The sequence below is a fragment of the Ovis aries genome, chromosome 10 (genome assembly GCF_016772045.2).
Source record: "Ovis aries strain OAR_USU_Benz2616 breed Rambouillet chromosome 10, ARS-UI_Ramb_v3.0, whole genome shotgun sequence".
In the NCBI taxonomy this organism is placed as follows: domain Eukaryota; kingdom Metazoa; phylum Chordata; class Mammalia; order Artiodactyla; family Bovidae; genus Ovis; species Ovis aries.
Genome location: NC_056063.1, coordinates 86083345 through 86101897, shown reverse-complemented (window position 1 = coordinate 86101897; position 18553 = coordinate 86083345). Strand labels below are relative to the sequence as shown.

At 61.3% G+C, this 18553-nt stretch overlaps 1 protein-coding gene across 1 annotated transcript; it reads right to left on the bottom strand.

The window, feature by feature from the left end:
• Positions 1–1695: 1695 nt before the first annotated feature.
• On the bottom strand, positions 1696–17319 carry GRK1 (G protein-coupled receptor kinase 1). The gene is made up of 7 exons (XM_027973908.3): positions 14361–17319; positions 10341–10468; positions 8912–9069; positions 8117–8200; positions 5691–5815; positions 4065–4266; positions 1696–2988 (listed from the first exon to the last, which is right to left on the bottom strand). Exons 1-7 carry the CDS (start codon positions 15048–15050, stop codon positions 2690–2692), a joined length of 1686 nt encoding a protein of 561 aa, XP_027829709.2. The 5' UTR covers positions 15051–17319; the 3' UTR covers positions 1696–2689.
• Positions 17320–18553: the final 1234 nt, after the last annotated feature.

Below are 18553 nucleotides of genomic sequence, written 5' to 3'. Positions count from 1 at the left end.
TTTGTGATTTTGAAGGAGAGTGTGCACCAGGACCGTAGCACGATCTAGAGAGTGCATCTCTATTTTTAAACTATTTTTACGCATTTCTACTTGAACAGAAATTGCATTTTTTGTTTTTTATTAATACAAAGAAAAGTTTCAATGAAGTCATTTTCAGCTTCTCCAGGTCAATAAGGAAATATGCTCAGTGGGGGTGGGGGGCAGTGGGGCGCCTTCTGACACAGGTCTCGTCAGAGCGCACCGCAGGGTGGAAGAGTGCCGTCTCCTCGGGCTCCTGGCGTGGGGATGCCCACAGGGCCCCAGTGCCCACCCTGCTCCCTGCAGGGGTCCTGAGGTGAGCGCAGAGGGCCAAGGGAGCCAGGGACGAGGGCTTCTCCTGGGGGAGCGGTCACCCGCCCGGGGCAGATGGGTGAGCTGCTGCTGCTGCGTCTAGGGGCTGGGCTGGATAGCCTGTGCCCTGCCCAGCGCTGTGGGGGACAGCTGGAGTGACAGCAAGGCCCCTCCAGGCATGCCTGGTCAGGGGGTCTGCACCAGGACAGGCCCCCGCAGGGTCCCGAAGACACACAAAGCACCACCGTGAGCACCGACCAGGAGCCTCCCTGTGCACCTCCCCCCGAGGCCTCAGCCCGGCCTGGAGGTTTCAACTGGCCAGGCGCGGGAGGCCGTCCCTGCAGCTCGGCTGGGAAAGACAGTGCCAAGGGATCAGAGTCCCAGCCTCATGATGGGGCATTTAAGTTCGTGCCTTGGGCGCTGCTTATAGTGTCTACAGAGTGGCCGCAGGGTTGGAGGGGGGTGGGGGGTGGGAAGGGGGGCGGAGCAGGGGGCGGGTGGGGGCACCGCCGGGGCAGGTGGGAGCTTCGAGGTGGGGAGGGGGCCCTCGCGGCGGGGAGGGGTGGTGGGGTGGGGAGGGGTGGCGGGGCGGGGCGCCGGTGGGCACGGCTCCTTGCCCCTGCGGAGGAGCCTGCTATCAGTGTGGGCCTTAGTGATTCACTTTTTCCTATGTGATGGTTAAAGTTTTAAAGCTTTTTAGAATAAGAGTGGGGTGACTAGAGGACTTTTGCTGCCTGTGCCTGCGTGGGGCTGACTGTCACTTTATCGGGGTGGGGCCACGAGAGAGAGACAGCTCAGGTCCCGTGTGAGGCCTCTGTGGCTGTGTCCACACAGACCCCCAGCTCCTGGAATAACTGCTGATCCATAGGTCCAGTGTATCCTCCGCTACAGCTGGGCCAGGTTTAAAATGCCACAAGTATTGAATAAGGTTTTAGTGTGTGTCCCACGCAATATTTGGGACACACGTAAAAAAGTCGTTTGCTGTTTATGTGAAGTTCAGCTGAACCCCAGTTATCTGGCCGTCCAAGCGCAAGAGGAAGGCAGGGGGGAGGCCCACTGCGGGTGCTGACTCCCCGCGAGACCGCTCCCGGACCCTGAGGGTTAAACCACTCTGTTCAGGCCACGGGGGCCTGGAGCAGATGAAATGGGTTGAGAAAGGCAAGAAGCGGCGTTTCCTGCCCCCGCTGCAGGCGACTGGGGTCTACAGCCACCCGATGACAACGTCCTGTCCTAGGACACAAAGCCGGCGTCAGTGTCTGGGTACAGCTCCAGGTCACAGACCAGGAGCGCAGACCTGGACGGCTGTGCCGGGCCCTTCCAGGACGTTCTGTGACCAGCGCACAGGAGAGAGACCCATCCTGCAGGTTTATCCATCACGAAAGGGCTTTAATGTCCTCGGTGCATGAGGGGCCAAAGACACACTTGGAGCATGGACAGCCATCTGCCCACACGCGCCGGGGAAGCGGCTCCAGACCGGCAGGGCCAAGGGTTCCCGGTGGCTGAGCCGCGGCCTCAAAGTTCCTGCTTCTCAGGATCAGGCTGTCCTGAGGCCGTGGGGCCGCAGGTGGCGGGTGCGCTGGCTGCAATGACATGGTCTGAGGGAGGGGGTGCTCAAGACGAGGAGGGGCCTGCCCTGGCCATCAGGCAGCCAACCGCACAAAGCTAGACTGGCCCGGCGCTGGCCAGGCTCTGCAGGCCCAGAGGCAGTGAGGGGGCGGGAACAGGCCTGCAGGGAGACAGCTCTGCCCCCAGCTGCCCGGCTGAGCGGGTCCGCACACAGGTGAGGTTGGCTGGAGACGGTCTCAGAAGGAAGGGAAGCCGGAGGGTGGCTGGCGGCCCATCTCACCCCGGGGGCCCTGTGCCCTTCCCTCCTCTTGGATGCCTGGGACTCAGCGCCCCCGATGTGCAGGAGGGGCCAGCCTGGCCCCAGCATGACTGGTGGCTGTGGCGGGCCCAGCAGCTGGGCACTGAGGGAGATGGGCCAGGCCCCCAGTCTGGCCTCTACAGGGGGACCCACGAGCCCCGAGGCCAGGGTTTGCTATCTCTGCACCAGCCCTGAGAAGCCAGGGCCTGGCCAGCTGCCGTGAAGGTGCCAGGAACCCCAGCCCAGCCCCTCTCCCACTGCCCAAACCGCTGCCAGCTTGCTCGTCTGCGCCAGCACTCTGGAGAGCCGTGCGTCAGGGTGGACTCCATCTGGAAACCAACGCTGAACACTTTCTGAGCGAAATGGTGCCAAAAAGTGGGCCGTTTCCCACTGGTGCTCCTACCCGGGGCAGGAGGTCTAGCTGGACCGGCCTCCTCCTCCCATGCTGAGTGGCTGGTGGGAGGGCTCGCCGACCCACCAGGGGCCGCGGCCGGCCTAGGAAAGCAGACACATGCCCGACTTGGATGAGGGGGCTGCCTCCTGCCCAGAGCTGCCCTTCATGTCGTCCGGCATCTGCCCGTCAGGCCGCCACACGTTCAGGTCCCCGAAGATGCCCGTCTCGATCATCTCCTCCTGCCAGGGGATGGGGCAGGTGCCCGAGGCGAACTCCTGAAAGAATTCCGTGTCCGCTTTGTCAAAGGCCACACCCTTGACCGTGGAGAAGGCACCCACATCTTGGATGTTCTTCGCATAGACGGTCCTGGAGTCCGGGACGAAGGGCGGGGTCAGCATCCCTGCAGGGGGACAGGAGATCCCAAGCCTGAGCTGACAGCCGGGGCCGGGGGGCCGCTTGCTGAGAGCCCCATGTGTCTGCCCTCCCACATGCTGCCCTGGCGGAGACGAGCCATGAGACACCCCCCCACCCCCGGCCCAGGGTGCCAAGCAAGGCTGGACACTCAGTCCAATTAGGACTCATGTCATCAGAACCCAGCCCACAACTGCCACCCCCTCCGCCCTCCCAGGAAGCCCGTCACGATGGTGGGCACTGTCCCAGCCCCACCACCCTCAGCCTGCTGTGCCCTGGCCCCACGCTGGGCTCTGGCCTGCAGGTGGACCCGGACACTCAGGATAATCGCCTGCGCTCTTGCCCCACCCTCGTCCGCGTGGGCCCCGGGCTGAGTCAGCCCAGCGGGGTGTGGCCTCAGGATGAAAGTCCAGCTCCAGCTTCCCGGGCGCTGGCTGCTCCGGCTGCCTGTCCCCGGCACACCACCAACCCCACCCAGGGCTGGTCGGGGTGGCTTCCCAGGCGCCGGCACCTCCGGCTTAGCCGGGGCTGCCTCCACCCAACCCTTCCCTCAAAGGGCGACTCCTACGAGAGTGTTGGGCCGTGAGGTGGCAGGCTCGCGCTCCTGGGAGGTGGCTCGGGGGGTGTGGTGGGTCCCACGTGTCTCCCCCTCAGACACGTGCACACGCCCATGCTCTCCTGCACCTGCTCACAAAAGACCCGGCAGCAAGCTCGGGCTGGATGCCGACTGGAGAAGTCCTGCTCGACTTGGCCCGTGGGCTCCTGAAAGGGATCGCCCAGCCACGGGTTCGGGTGCTTAGCACAAGGGCGGGTCAGGGTGCCTTCAACAAGACTTGTCCAACCCTTGCCACCTCCGAGGGTGCCCAAGAGGCCCGACCCAAGAAGGTCCGGTCCAGGGTTGCTTGTGACGAGCAGGGACGGGGCCTGTGGCACCGTCGGGCCGAGGATGCTGCGGGGGTTCTGCCCCGGCCGCCCGACCCACCAGCTTCACACTGAGCTTCTGGATGCCCACAAAACCGGGCGGTCTCAGGGTTCACACAGCCCCAGCCCCCCCATGGGCAGTACCGGTCTCCAGCTGCCGCCAGCTGACGTCTCTGAAGAGGGGGTGCGTGCGGAGCCCGTCGCAGGAGCCGCCCCGGAACCCCAGGCGCCTCTCGGGGTCCTTCTGCAGCAGCGCCTCGCAGAAGTCCTTGCTGGCCGGGCTGAACTTGTCGGGGTAGGTGACCGCCTGCTCTAGGACCCTCTGCTTCAGCTCCTTGTTCTCCACCTGCACGGCGGGTGCAGCACCATCGGCCCAGTCACTCTGCGGGTCCCTCCCGCCGCCTGGCCCCCTGCAGCTGCAGACACAGCTGTGCCACGGCCCAGGCAGCCCGACCTCAGGAGGGGCGCGCACCACCCTCCCACGGACCGGCTCGGCCTCGCCGTCAGGGCACGAAGCCCTGAAGGCAGAGACTTGCACCCTTACCACCTTCCCCTCTAGCTGCTAAGAGGCAGGCGTCCACAGGGTCCGTGGGGCCACAGTTCAAGCCAGCTCCCCAGAGTATAGCGGCCACTCCCAGTGGCTCCATCAGCAGGAACCTCCCTGACAATCGCCCCAGAATTCTCTCCCCCACCTCAGACAGACGCGGACTGGGCCTCTCCCTGTCGGTCAGATCTGCCCTTCCTGAAACTCCTGAAACTTCACGGGGGTGGAACCATCTAGAGTCACTCCTCCGGGTCCACATTCTCACATTCACCGTGGCAGGTTTGAGACCCGTCCGTGTCGAAGGTGTGTCCAGGGGCCCTCACCACTGAAGAGACCAAGGGTGGGCCACAGAGCGTTCGGAGGGACCGCGATGGACCGGAGAGCGGGTAGGCCATGATAGCTCAGTCTCATAAAAGCTCCTTATGTGGGTTTTCACCAGAACACAGGGACCCTGGCAGGCCGTGGGGTCAGCACAGGCCCTGGGGGGCTTCGGTCCCAAGGCCAGCGTGGACCCCATCCTGCTGCTCTTCTGAGCCGCAGTCGGGGAGACTCGCTGGTTCAAGGCAGAGGCTCAGACCCAGAACAGCCCTGCATGTTTGTCGAGGGGAGGTCCTCGCTCTTGGGGGACCCGGTTTGTTCTCTCAATTGTCTCGGGAGAGGCGCGGGGACTGGATAGGGGTGCCCCTGGGTGGCCTAGCAGAAGAGGCGGACAGCTGAGACCTCCAGGCAGGCCGAGGGGCCACGGGCACAGCAGACGAGCCTCGTCTGAAGTGCCGTCCACACTGGGCCCCCTCATCCCGGCTCCGAGCTGGGCGGCGTGGCGCCCTGAGACAGGCTGCTTTGCTCTTCTTGTTCTGGACACGGATGGGGCCTCCAGAAGGCCTCTGCTCACAGCCCTGCTGGGCAGGGCAGAGTGCCCCAGGTAGGAGTGGGCCTCCCTGGCCCAGAGCCCCTCAGTGCCCACTGCCCCAGGACACCCAGGGACACTGCGGTGCCTGGAGCAGGGCCTGCAGTTAGTACCAGGGAGGAGAACCCCCAGGCCGAGCTGCTCCTGGGGCAGGGCTGGCGTCTGGAGACCAGGGATGACGTCACCATGTCCCCCTCCTGCCCAGGGCGGACCTGCCCCCGAGAACCCAGTGCTTCAGCACAGAGGGCCACCGCCAGGTCAGCAGGGGATGCTGCCCAGTGACCCCCCCCCCCACACACAGGCCCGCCAGCACTCCTACCTTCTCTCCGCGGGCTCGGAAGGGCCCTCGGGCCGCAATCATCTCATACAGCGTGACGCCCAGCGCGAAGTAATCCACGGAAAAGCCGTACTCCTCCCCCTGCAGGAGCTCGGGGGCCATGAACCCTGGGCAGGAGGAGCAGGACTCAGCGGCCACCGGGAGGGGGCAGACACCCCGTCTCCCTGGAGCCAGCAGCATCCTTGTACCGTGACAAATGCGCAGACCCCCACCCCCTGGGAGGTGCACCCCTGTCCTGAGTGTCCCCTAGGCATGGCTGCTCCTAGCAGTGACCCCCCCCCACCCAGGGTGGGTCTCGCCCCACTTTGCTGCCCACGGCAGATGGATTGGGTGTCTGAGGCTCACGAGGGGTCTGCAGGGTTGCGAGGCTGTGGTCAGAGGCAGGAGCTTGGTTGCCGCCCAAAAGGGCACAAGAGGAGAGGCCAGAGCTCCAGTGTTCAAAGAGCGGGCTGGACGCTGGTGGCCTGTGCACTCCACCTCTGGGGAGCTGGGACCCACCGGCTGAAGGGGACACCCTGGAGCCTGCCCCAGCCTCCAGCCCTGGGTGCCTGGTGCGGAGGCCAGCCTGGCATGTGGAGAGGTGGACAGGCAGCATCTGGGGCCCGTGGGGCACTCCTGGGGCAGAGGGGTACTCGGGAAGTCAGGGGCTTCCGTGCTCCGATGACTGGCCGTCCCCCCAAACCAAAGCTGAACGTGTGTCTGTTTCCAGCCTCTCTGAGCCCTGCAGGGTCTGCCCTTATTTGTGGCGCGTCCCGAAGGGGGGCCTGACCACAGGACATTCTCCCAGGGGCTGCAGGTCAAGTTCAGAAGAATCACCGGCCCGGAACACAGCCTCCCACTAGGAAATTACGCTGCCGTCCAGGTGCCGCAGACTCAAGAAAGACACATTCGCCAACCACCGTTCTCCATGGAAACGTCCAGGAGGAGGCCCGGCGGAGACACCCGCGGGCCCCTGCCCTCCACGCCGCCCGCTCAGAACCACAGGCGCGGTCTTCAGGGGCGACGGTGAGAGTCGCCGCGTGGAGGAAGGGTCGAGCGGGGACGAGGAGTGAACAGGGAGCGTGTCCGCTCCTCCGGGGGGCCTCCCGTCTCGCCTCCGCACGGCGCGGCCGCGCAAGTCCCCGCTTGGGTGCACTGCGGCTGACCCGGGCCGGAGGGAGCGGGGCCGGCGAAGAAGGTACGGAGGGCTCCGTGAGGCCTCACTGGACACCCCCGACCCCGGGCCCCGCGGGGCTGCTCGCGGCCACACCCGGCGCCTGACCTCGGAGGCTCGGCTCGGCGCAGCCCGGGGACGGCGCCCGACCCGCGAGGCCTGCGCCCCCTGGCGGCCGGCTGGGCCCCCTGCAAGCGGGGCGGGCCACACCGGCGGTGCAGCGGCCTGGCCCCAGGGAGGGGCCCCTGGCGTTCTCCTAAGGGCGCGGTTCCCAGGAGGAGGTGCGAGGCCTCTGCCTCACACGCTCACGCCCAGGGAGGAACCTCAGAGATCTGGCCCAAGGTCCAGAATATTCAAAAGAGAACCTTTTCCTAAATAAAGCCCTAGATGAGAAAGCCCTACCGTGGGGACAGGCAGCCCCCAAAGGAGCTGAGAGCCCAGGATGGGACAGAAGGAAACCCAGAGGCCCCAGTCCCAGGCCCCTTCTTTCTCCCCAGAGCTGAACAAACGGGAGGAGCAGAGTTGCCGGGAAAGCCGGCAGAAAGCCAGGGCCGTCGGGAGCGTGGAGGGCACGGCAGTCTGAATGTGAGCCTGGGTGCCCGGCGGCCCCCAGGGGCCTGGGTGGTGAGACCCCCACCCCGTCCCCCACTGTGAAGCCTCTGTTCCCACCCGCTGGGGGTGAGAGGGGATGGGGGCAGGACCCCCTGGGCACATTCACGTGAACACACGCACGCGCTCTGGACAAGAGCAGCCCGCACTGCACAGCCTCCCCGTGGCCATGCGGCGTGGGGAAGGGTGGACCGGGGCCCCCCGAGGCCATCTCCCCGTCTGCCCCCTGGGATGCCCACAGCTGAGCCCCTGCCCGGCCCCCGCCCAGTGGCCCCTCCCTCTGCCCTGCTGCCCTCAGTGCGGACCCCAGACTCTGCCCACCGAGGCACTAGGGAGCTTCCGTCCCCAAGGGTGGGCACGGGTGCCACTTCCACACAGCTGTGCAGGCCCCCGGCTGTTTCCCTGCCCCCTCTGCGGATGAGGGAGCAGTTTTCCGACACCCCAGTGTTCACCATGCCCCCACCCCGGGCCCCGGGACCCCAGGACCTGGGACTCCAGGACTGGTCGTGCCCCTTGCCCCCTCTGCAGATGGCAGAGCAGTTTTCCGACACCCCAGCGTTCACCACACCCCTGCCCTGGGCCACGGGACCCCAGGACAGGCCCTGCCCCTGCCCCCAGAGAGGCTGCGCCCTCAGAGAGCCCTCACCTGGGGTCCCCGCATAACCCTTGGTCTTGGTCTGCCCTTCCTTCAGCTCCACGGCCAGCCCAAGGTCAGAAATGCGGACATTGCCTGGGGAACAAACACAGCTCAGGTCACCTGCAGCCCATGAACAGAGGCCCTGGTCTTCCTGGAGCCGCAGGAGCCCCGGCCAGCCTCTGCACGCACACACACGCATACCAGGCGCGCACGCGTGCGCAAGCGCAGCACGGACACACAGGAGACCCCGCTCCTTGCTGTGGACAAACGGGGGCGCCCAGCCGCGCCTGCAGCTGGGGTCCAGGTCACCGGCCCTCAGCCAGCCTCCTTCGCTAGCTCTGCAGCCTCGGCCCGTGGGGACGTCTGGTGTCCGTCTCGCCTCTGACGAGAAGGGGGCCCTAAAGTCACTTACAGGGGGCCTCAGCCTCTGGAGTAGCTTTCTGATAAGAAGCCCAATTTGACTCCTCACAGAGGCAGCAAGGAGAGTGATGAGCGGGGACTTGGCCGCAGCCCTAACTGTTTACTAACAGCTCCACACACTCCCGGTGCCTGGACCAACTCCCTGCAGCCCTGGACGCGGAGTCGTGCTCCAGATTTCCCTTGGGGATAATCACTGAACGAACAATAAACAGACGTCAGCTGGGTCTTTGTGCTGCAGAACTATAACCAGCATTTATCAAAGCTGGTCCCTCCCCCACTGATAACCTGTCAGGCTGGAGAGGGTAGGGAGGCCGGGCGGGCGGGGAGGGCAGGGAGGGCAGGGAGGCCGGGCCGGGAGGCAGGAGAGCAGGGAGCCCGCCGCACCGTCGTCGTCCAGCAGCACGTTCTCGGGCTTGAGGTCTCGGTAGACGATGTTCCGCTGGTGCAGGTGCTCCAGGCCGCTGATGATCTGGGCCGTGTAGAAGATGGCACGAGGCTCCTGGAAGCCAGGGTTCTCCTCGTCCACGTTGTAGATGTGGTACCTGGGGACAGACCGGGTGGAGCCCATGTGTCTCTGGCACAGCCACAAGCCACGGGCCCGCAATTCTGATGGGAAGTAAAATCTTGGGGAAATGGTGAGGGCTGAGGCCACCAGGCCTGAGGAGCCCGCGGCAGAGCTGGGCCCCCGGCCCTGGTGCCCTCGTCCTCTTCGAGCCTCTCCAGAGCCACTACCAGCAGAAGCAGGCGGTTCTCCCAGCCGACCAGCCCCGCCCCCCTGCCCCGGCCCACAGGGCTGGGAAACGGGCCCCAAAGCCACCAGCAGAGAAGCCAGGCAAAGGGAGGTGCAGGCGGGCCACGACCAGCCCGAGGCCCTCTCAACACGGGCGGGTGACGGAGCCTAGGAGCCTGCTCCAGCGCGGGCTGCAGCCGGGTATAATGCAGTGTGGTGCGGAATAATATACTATACCACAGTATAACAACACCGCGCCGTGCAGGGGTGTGTGGCGCAGCAGAGGCTGCGGTGGGGCAGGGTGGCGCCAGCAGCCTCGCCTGGTGCGGCTAGGCGCAGCATGCAGCGCAGCGCAGGGCCGTGCACACGCGACCTCGTTCCCGGCACCCTGCAGGGCACGGGGGGCAGGTGGCGGCAGGCGAGCGCCAAGGCCGTTCTCGTTTGCACGCTCCAGACCCCTTGCTCCTCCTCCATGAACACGCACAGGTGACTCAGCCAGTCTCAGCCCCTCACCTGGAAGGGCGGCCAACAACTCGCCCGGCCGAGTTGCAGTGCAGGAGCTCCCAGACGGGGGCCGGGGCCCAGCGACAGCCCTGCACGCTCGGGAGGGACGTGTGAGTCCCTGAGGGTCTCAGAGGCCCGAGCTGACTCTCCGCAGCAGCCACGGGGCACCAGTGCTTATCCTCATCCCCGTCGCACAGACCAGCGCTGGCCAAGCGTGGCTGAGCTGCCTAGCTGGCCGGCAAGTCCTTTCCCCCCGAGAGCCCAGGGTCGGGCCCCTGGGTCCCCCACGAATCCAGACCCCCGGTCCTCCCTGCGGGCCGATGGCCAAGCTGTGGTTCCGACGTCCCCACACCGTGCTTCCAGCTCTGCCATCGCCCCCAGGGCCCCCACATCTCACTGAGACCACAGACGCCTCAAGGACCAGCAACCGGAAGACAGAGAAGGCTGGATGAGGACAGGACTTCTCCTCCTCGCCACTCATTCTCAGCACGTGGGAAGCAGCCCCTCTGGCCCCAGAGACCCTGCACAGTCAGCCAAGCCCTTCGAGCCCTGCTCCCACGAGGCTGAGGGGAGCCTTACCGAATGTCGCCTCCGTTCATGATGGTCATCACCAGGCAGAGGTCCGTCTTGGTCTCGAAGGCGTAGGCCAGAGACACGATGAACCTGCTGTGCACTTTGGCGAGGACCTTCTTCTCCACCATCGCACCCTGCAGAGCGGGGCAAGCCCCCAGGTTCAGGCAGGAAAGAAAAACCACCCCGGGCAGCCAGGTTCCACCAACCGGAAAATGTCCCAATAAAACACAGAGTGGCAGATATACTTTTTCAGTTCAGTTCAGCTCAGTCGCTCAGTCGTGTCCGACTCTCTGCGACCCCATGAATCGCAGCACGCCAGGCCTCTCTGTCCATCACCAACTCCTGGAGTTCACTCAGACTCACGTCCATCAAGTCGGCGATGCCATCCAGCCATCTCATCCTCTGTCGTCCCCTTCTCCTCCTGCCCCCAATCCCTCCCAGCATCAGAGTCTTTTCCAGTGAGTCAACTCTTTGCATGAGGTGGCCAAAGTATTGGAGCTTCAGCTTTAGCCTCAGTCCTTCCAAAGAAATCCCAGGGCTGATCTCCTTTAGGATGGACTGGTTGGATCTCCTTGCAGTCCAAGGGACTCTCAAGAGTCTTCTCCAACACCACAGTTCAAAAGCATCAGTTCTTCGGTGCTCAGCTTTCTTCACAGTCCAACTCTCACAGCTGTACATGACCACTGGAAAAACCATAGCCTTGACTAGACGGACCTTTGTTGGCAAAGTAATGTGTCTGCTTTTCAATATGCTATATAGGTTAGTCATAACTTTCCTTCCAAGGAGTAAGTGTCTTAATTTTATGGCTGCAATCACCATCTGCAGTGATTTTGGAGCCCCCAAAAATAAAGTCTGACACTGTTTCCACTGTTTCCTCATCTATTTCCCATGAAATGATGGGACCAGATGCCATGATCTTTGTTTTCTGAATGTTGAGCTTTAAACCAACTTTTTCACTCTCCTCTTTCACTTTCATCAAGAGGCTTTTTAGTTCCTCTTCACTTTCTGCCATAAGGGTGGTGTCATCTGCATATCTGAGGTTATTGATATTTCTCCCGGCAATCTTGATTCCAGCTTGTGTTTCTTCCAGTCCAGCATTTCTCATGATGTACTCTGCATAGAAGTTAAATAAGCAGGGTGACAGTATACAGCCTTGACGTACTCCTTTTCCTATTTGGAACCAGTCTGTTGTTCCATGTCCAGTTCTAAGTGTTGCTTCCTGACCTGCATACAGATTTCTCAAGAGGCAGGCCAGGTGGTCTGGTATTCCCATCTCTTTCAGAATTTTCCACAGTTTATTGTGATCCACACAGTCAAAGGCTTTGGCATAGTCAATAAAGCAGAAATAGATGTTTTCTGGAACTCTCTTGCTTTTCCATGATCCAGCAGATGTTGGCAATTTGATCTCTAGAGGTTGTAAAAAGCAGAGACATTACTTTGCCAACAAAGGTCCATCTAGTCAAGGCTATGGTTTTTCCAGGGGTCATGTATGGATGTGAGAGTTGGACTATAAAGAAAGCTGAGCACCGAAGAATTGATGCTTTTGAACTGTGGTGTTGGAGAAGACTCTTGAGAGTCCCTTGGACTGCAAGGAGATCCGTCCAGTCCATCCTAAAGGAGATCAGTCCTGGGTGTTCATTGGAAGGACTGAGGCTAAAGCTGAAACTCCAATACTTTGGCCACCTCATGCAAAGAGTTGACTCATCGGAAAAGACCCTGATGCTGGGAAAGATTGAGGGCAGGAGCAGAAGGGGATGACAGAGGATGAGATGGTTGGATGGCATCACCAACAGAATGGACATGGGTCTCGGTGGGCTCTGGGAGTTGGTGATGGACAGAGGGACCTGGCGTGCTGTGATTCATGGGGTCACAAAGAGTTGGACACGACTGAGCAACTGAACTGAACTGAACAAAGCGATTGGTTCAAAACTGGAAAAGAAGTACCACGTTATCACCCAGTTTATATAAATTACATGCAGAAAGTACATCGCATGAAGTGCCAGGCTGGATGAAGCACAAGCTGGAATCAGGGTCGCCAGGAGAAACATCCGCAGCCTCAGACATGCAGATGACACCACTCTAACGGCGGAAAGTGAAGAGGAGCTAAAGAGCCTCTTGAAGAAGGTGAAAGAGACAGTGAAAGAGCTGGCTTAAAACTCAACATTCAGAAACCTATGATCATAGCATCTGGTCTCACCGCTTCATGACAAATAAAAGGAGGAAAGTGGAAGCAATGGTGGACTTCTTGGGCTCCAAAATCACTGCAACGGTGACTGCAGCCATGAAATTAAAGGACACTTGCTCCTTGGAAGAAAAGCTATGACCGACCTAGACAGCATATTGAAGAGCAGAGACATCACTTTCCTGACAAAGGTCCATCTAGTCATAGCTATGATAGTCTCCAGTAGCCGTGTATGGATGTGAGATTTGGAAAATAAGGCTGAGTGCCGAAGGATTAATGCTTTTGAACTGTGGTGTTGGAGAGGACTCTTGAGAGTCCCTTGGAGTGCAAGGAGATCCAACCAGTCCATCCTAAAGGAGATCAGTCCTGAATATTCGTTGGAAGGACTGATGCTGAAGCTCCAACACTTTGGCCACCTGATGAGAAGAGCTGACTCACTGGAAAAGACCCTGATGCTGGAAAAGATTGAGGGCAGGAGGAGAAGGGGACGGCAGAGGGTGAGATGGCTGGATGGCATCACCAGCTCGATGGACATGAGTGTGAGCAAGCTCCGGGAGCTGGTGAAGGACAGGGAGGCCTGGCGTGCTGCGGTCAACAGGGTCGCAGAGTCGGACATGACTGAGCGGCTGACCAGCAACAGCAGCGCAGTCACAAGGACTGAGTGACGCGCCCCACAGGCCCCGCCTTGCGGGGACAGGACACAGCCTGGGGACAGTCACGTGCAGGGACTTCAGGGCTCCTGGGGCCTCGAGCGAGGGGGCTCCAACCACCAGCCTTGCAAATGCCCCTGGCGCCACGCGGGCCCCTGGGCACCTGTGAGCACCGGCCTTCCCTCCAGCTCCACCTCTGCAGACCCGCCTCTCCTCCTGTCCAGGCCTCTGGACAGTGGAGGCCAGCCGGGCCCACTGGCCAGCACCCTCCCAAGCCACCCTGCACCGCCAGCCTCTTTCTATACTCATCTTAAAACCCTATGGAGTCCTTTTAAAGTGCTTCTAAAAGTTGTGCTGGGTAAGGAGAAGAGCCCTTCTTGATTTGGGAAGCCCTTTCTCTCCACTGCATTGGAAGATCTTAGGCAGATTGTACTGTAAAAGTTCAGTAAGTTTCCTGAACTCGGGAGAGAAGCAGCTTAGTTCCCTAACAGCTGGGTTAAGATTGCAGGTAGATGGCCCGAGGGTGACCGCTGCCCCGGAGTCCATTGGGCAGAGCGCCCTCAGGGGCCCTGGGTGGGGTGCTGCGGGGGGGCTGCCATTCACCCTAGCACAGGAACGCTGGCGCTAGACGGAGCACGGCCGGAGACGAGTATCCGAGACACTAAGCCACTTTGATCCCGCCCGAACGGAGCCTGATGCCAGAGGCAGAGCCGGGGGGCCTCTGCCCACTGTGTACCCCTGCCTCCCCCCAGGACCCGGGCAGCGCTGAGCTGGGCGCCCTGGCCTCCCCGCACTGGCCCTGGGGATGCCCTGGGCAGCCTCCTCACTGCGCAACCAGGGTGTCCCGGGAAGCCAGAGGGAGGGGTCTGGGGAACCGATCCAGCCTCCCTGGCACTGGCTGCTGTGTCTCGTGGGGGCACCAGCAGACCGAGGAGGATGAGGAAGCTGGCACGCCACCCTCGCCAGCTACGCCCAGGCCGCGCTTCGAGGAGGACGGCCACCTGGCCCGTCCCAGGCGCAGGGCTAGAGGCCCAGAGCAGCCGGCCGAGCCGAGCCGCAGGCCCAGTGTGGAGCCTCACCCACGCCCGCGGCCCTGGCCAGGCACTCGGCCGCTGTGCAGACAGGCGGGTATGACCAGGGGGTGCAGGGGACCGACCCCCACCCAGGGCCGCCCCCCGGAGCGGCACAGCCCACCTGGTATCCCTTCCGCTTCTTCAGCCGCTTCTTGTTCAGCTTCTTGCATGCGTACAGCTTGCCGGTGGCCTTCATCTGGCAGGCGAACACCTCCCCGAAGCCGCCCCGCCCCAGCACCCTGAAGTCTAGGAACCAGTCCTCGCCCATGGGCTGGGCCTCCAGCCACTTCCACTGCAAGAAGCGCAGGAAGTAGAGACTGTCCAGGAACTCCTGGAAAGGGGCCTGGCCTAGGTGTGCCAGGACGGCCCGCAGCAGGGGCTGGAAGAGCCCGTCCCCTGCCCCCTCCCGGGCCCGCGCCGCTGTCTCCGCATCCAGGAAGCTGCAGAAGAGCTGGGCCTGGGGGTCCAGGTACGCGGCCCGGATGGCCTGGGCCTTCTGCGGCCGGAGGGCATCGTCAGCCGTGTCATAGTCCTCGATGTCCCTCCAGACCTGCAGGGCCGGCCCGTGCTGCTCGTGGGCCCGCAGAAACTGCTGGAAGAGCCGCTTGCCGATGGGCTGCTCCAGGCACACACCCTCGAAGCCCAGGTCGAGGCTCTCCCGGAGCGCCTCACACTTGGACAGCGGGGGCAGCTTGAGCCTGGCCAGGTACTTCCTGTCCCGGGCGGCCGGACCGCTGCTCGCGTCGAAGCTGCCCCGGGCCGCGATGAAGGCCGAATTGGCCACCACCGTCTCCAGGGACCCGAAATCCATCCCAGCGCCGGGCCCTGTTCACGTCTGGCTCCCGCGTCCCCAGCCGGCCTGACCTGCTGCCCTTGGCCTGTGGCCCGTGCCCACCCTCGGGATGGGAGGCTGGCCAGGCGGTGGGAGCCCCAGGAAGCCCGCTGACGCAGCTCGGGCTAAATCCCAGCCAGAGTAGAGGACGTGCAGGGCAGCAAGCAGGTGCCAGAAAAAGACAATCCCTAAGCTGCTCGCAGACGGATTAGCCGGGCTGCGCTGCCCACTGCTTCCTGCGAGGAAGGGCACGCGGGGCCCAGGCCCACCTCGCAGGCCCGGAGCCCCTGCCTCACGGGAGCTGCCCTGTCCAGCCCGCAGGCCCGAGCAGACGGGCCGGAGCCTCATCTGCTCCCTGGTGGGGACACGGGGCCCAGGAGGAGCCTCGGTTCACGAACATGGCTGGTTTTCCTCACCGTGGGCCATCTTCGTCTTTAGAAAAGCAATCAGCGAGGAGACCAGCGGATGCTGGTTTATGAGTAGACTTCCCGCGTGTCCACAGGCGAGACCCTGCCCAGGGGACACCCTGGCCAGGGCACCGGTCAGTATGTGAGCCCGGACACTCGTGCCAACCTGGCCCTGAGAACAGCGTGTCAGGCTGGTGGCGTCCTCGCCTGGGGCCCTGGCTCCTGCCGAGGAGTCAGCTCCCCGTCAGCCCCTGCCCTCACCGGTGTGGCTGGTGGAGCAGGAATGCCAAGAGAAGCGTCCAGGTGGAAACAGAGCAGCATGCAGGACACAGCGACTGCACCTGGGGCTGAGGCCCCACGGAGAGAGGCAGGAGAGCGGATGGAGAGGCCAGGGGCACGCCCGGGGCCCCCCGAGACACGCCCGGGGCTCGCCCGGGACACGCCCGGGACACGCCCGGGGCTCCCCGAGACACGCCCGGGGCTCGCCCTAGACTCACTCCGGGCTCCCCTGAGACGCACCTGGGACACTTGGACACAGCTGGGGCGCACTCACAGGGCACCTGGGCTCACCTCGGCACAGCCTTGCCGGTCTTGCTCTAGTGGGCAGCAGGTGCTCGGTGCCTACCGTAAGGGGAAAAATGATGAGGAAGCGGTGGGGGTTGGTGACAGTTGAAGAAGGGAGGGGTGAAGGGCCACAGAAATGCAGAACGCCCCAGCCAGAAGGGGCCAGGGAGCCGGCCTCCACGGCGGGAGGGGAGGGCTCCAGAGGGCAGGGAGGCTCTGCAGGGGTGGGAGGACGGCGGACTCTGCAGCAGCTGGGGAGGCAGAGGAGAGGGCTCACCACTGAGAGGGCGGGTTGGCGCGTCCAGCGGCACTTCCTAGCAGGTGACCTTGGGCCAGTCGCTGCAACCCCTTCCTGCCTTTTCTTTACCCTCCAGGGATCAGATGGGACAGCAGCCCCAGCACAGGCCTGGGCTGGAGTCCCCTCCTTAGTGTTCCTGACTCTGTGTCCTGAGCCAGTGCCTCCCAGTGGCACCAGGCACTCGAGTCACCTGGAGAAATAAAGGTCTGCTTCGGTGGGCCTGGCACGGGGCTGGGACTGAGGTCAGGACGCAGCCCGAGAGGCAGGGTCTGAGGACAGCGAAGCCCGCTGGATGAACTCTGAGCTCCCTCCGGGGGAAGCACAGGGTAAGCAACCTTAGACGTGTTTATCACGGGGCTTACAGGCTGAAGAGCAAGCCCGGCGAGAGGAGTCAAGTACACAGAGCTCCCTAAACTCATCGGGTCCTTTTCCAAAATTAAAGTTTTACTGAGAGTAACTGTAGACTCACATGCAGTTATAAGAAGTAATGCAGAGACCCCCGCGCCCTGGCCCCGCCCCCAGTGACAGCACCTCCCCCACCCAGCCCAGGATCAAAGCGCACACCGACGTGGACACAGCCAGCACTCAGGACCCCCGACACCACGTGGTCCCCTCTTATAGACAGCCACCCCTTCCCACCCTGACACTGTCCTGAACCTTGATAGCCGCTCAGCTGTTCTCCATTTCCATAAAGCTGTCATTTCAAGAATGTTATATGTTGCAGTCCATGGGGTCACAAAGGGTCAGACACTACTCAGCAGCTGAAAAGCAACTCCACATAAGTTCAGTTCAGTTCAGCTCAGTCGCTCAGTCGTGTCCGACTCTTTGCGACCCCATGAATCGCAGCACGCCAGGCCTCCCTGTCCATCACCAATTCCCGGAGTTCACTCAAACTCACGCCCATCGGGGAGTTGCACGTTATATAACTTCGGGGACTGGCTCTTCACTCAGCATGACTCCCTGGAGGCAAGCAGGTGGCTTGCCTACCCACACCTGAGTAGTATTCCACAGTGCAGGGGGACCATGGCTGGTTTAATCATTCGCTTGTTGAAGGACATCTAGGTTGATTCCAGTTTGGGCTATCGTAAATAAAGCTGCTATAAACATACAGATATCCATACAGATATAAAGTTTAGTTTCTCTGGATTAGTGCCCGAGAGCATTGCTGGGTCATGCGGCACTTGCGATATTTGCATGTTTGATTTTTTAAGAAACTGGCAAACTTTTCCCCAGATGGTGCAGGATGAGATGGTTGGATAACATCACCAACACAACGGACATAAGTTTGAGTAAACTCTGAGAGACAGTGAAGGACAGGGAAGCCTGGTGTGCTGAAGTCCAGAGGGTCACAGAGAGTCAGACACGACTTAGCCACTGAACCCCAACTACCATTTTCCACTCCTGCCAGCAACGTATGAGCAACCCAGTTTCTCAGCATCCTCACCAGCATTTGGAGTTGTCGCCATTTTTCATTCCAGCTCTTGTGATAGGTGGTACCCCACTGTGCTTTTACTTTGCATTTCCTCACTGGCCGGTTATGTTGGGCATTTATGCAAGTGTTTATTTCCCATCTGCGAATCCTCTTTGGTGAAATATCTCTTCACGTCTTTTGACCGCATTCTAACTGGACTGCTTGCTTTTCTGATGTTGTATTTGAAGTCCAATTTTTCAGTTTTTTTTTTCTTATTTTGGTGTCAAGTCTTAAAACTCTGTCTTAACCTTTAAGAACCACTTAAAGATTTTCTCACATTTTTTTTTCTAAAAGTTGTATACTTTCACATGTAAATCCATGACCATTTTGAGTTAATTTTTTTGCAAGCTGTGAGCTAGGTCGGGGTTTTTGGACGTTCAGTTGCTCAAGCTCCATGTGCTAAAAAGGTCATCTTTGCTTCAGTGAACGTCTTTGGCGCTGCTGTCAAAGTCCATGGGCGCGTGGGCATGAATCTGCTTCTGAGTTTTCTATTGTGTTTATCGATCTCTGCCCCTCACTGTCTTGATGATGTGTTTCTATCTGTCCTTGCAGCCTTGAAGTTATGCGGACCAAGTCTTCCTACCTTATTTTTCATTTTTAAAATATTTTCTAAAAAAGTAAATATTTCAAATAAAGAATAAAATATTTAACTTTTCTAGTTCCTTGGCCTTTCTAAATAAATTTTAGAATAGCCCTATCCCTAGATACAAAACAAGGTCTTGCCTGGATGTTGATAGAAACT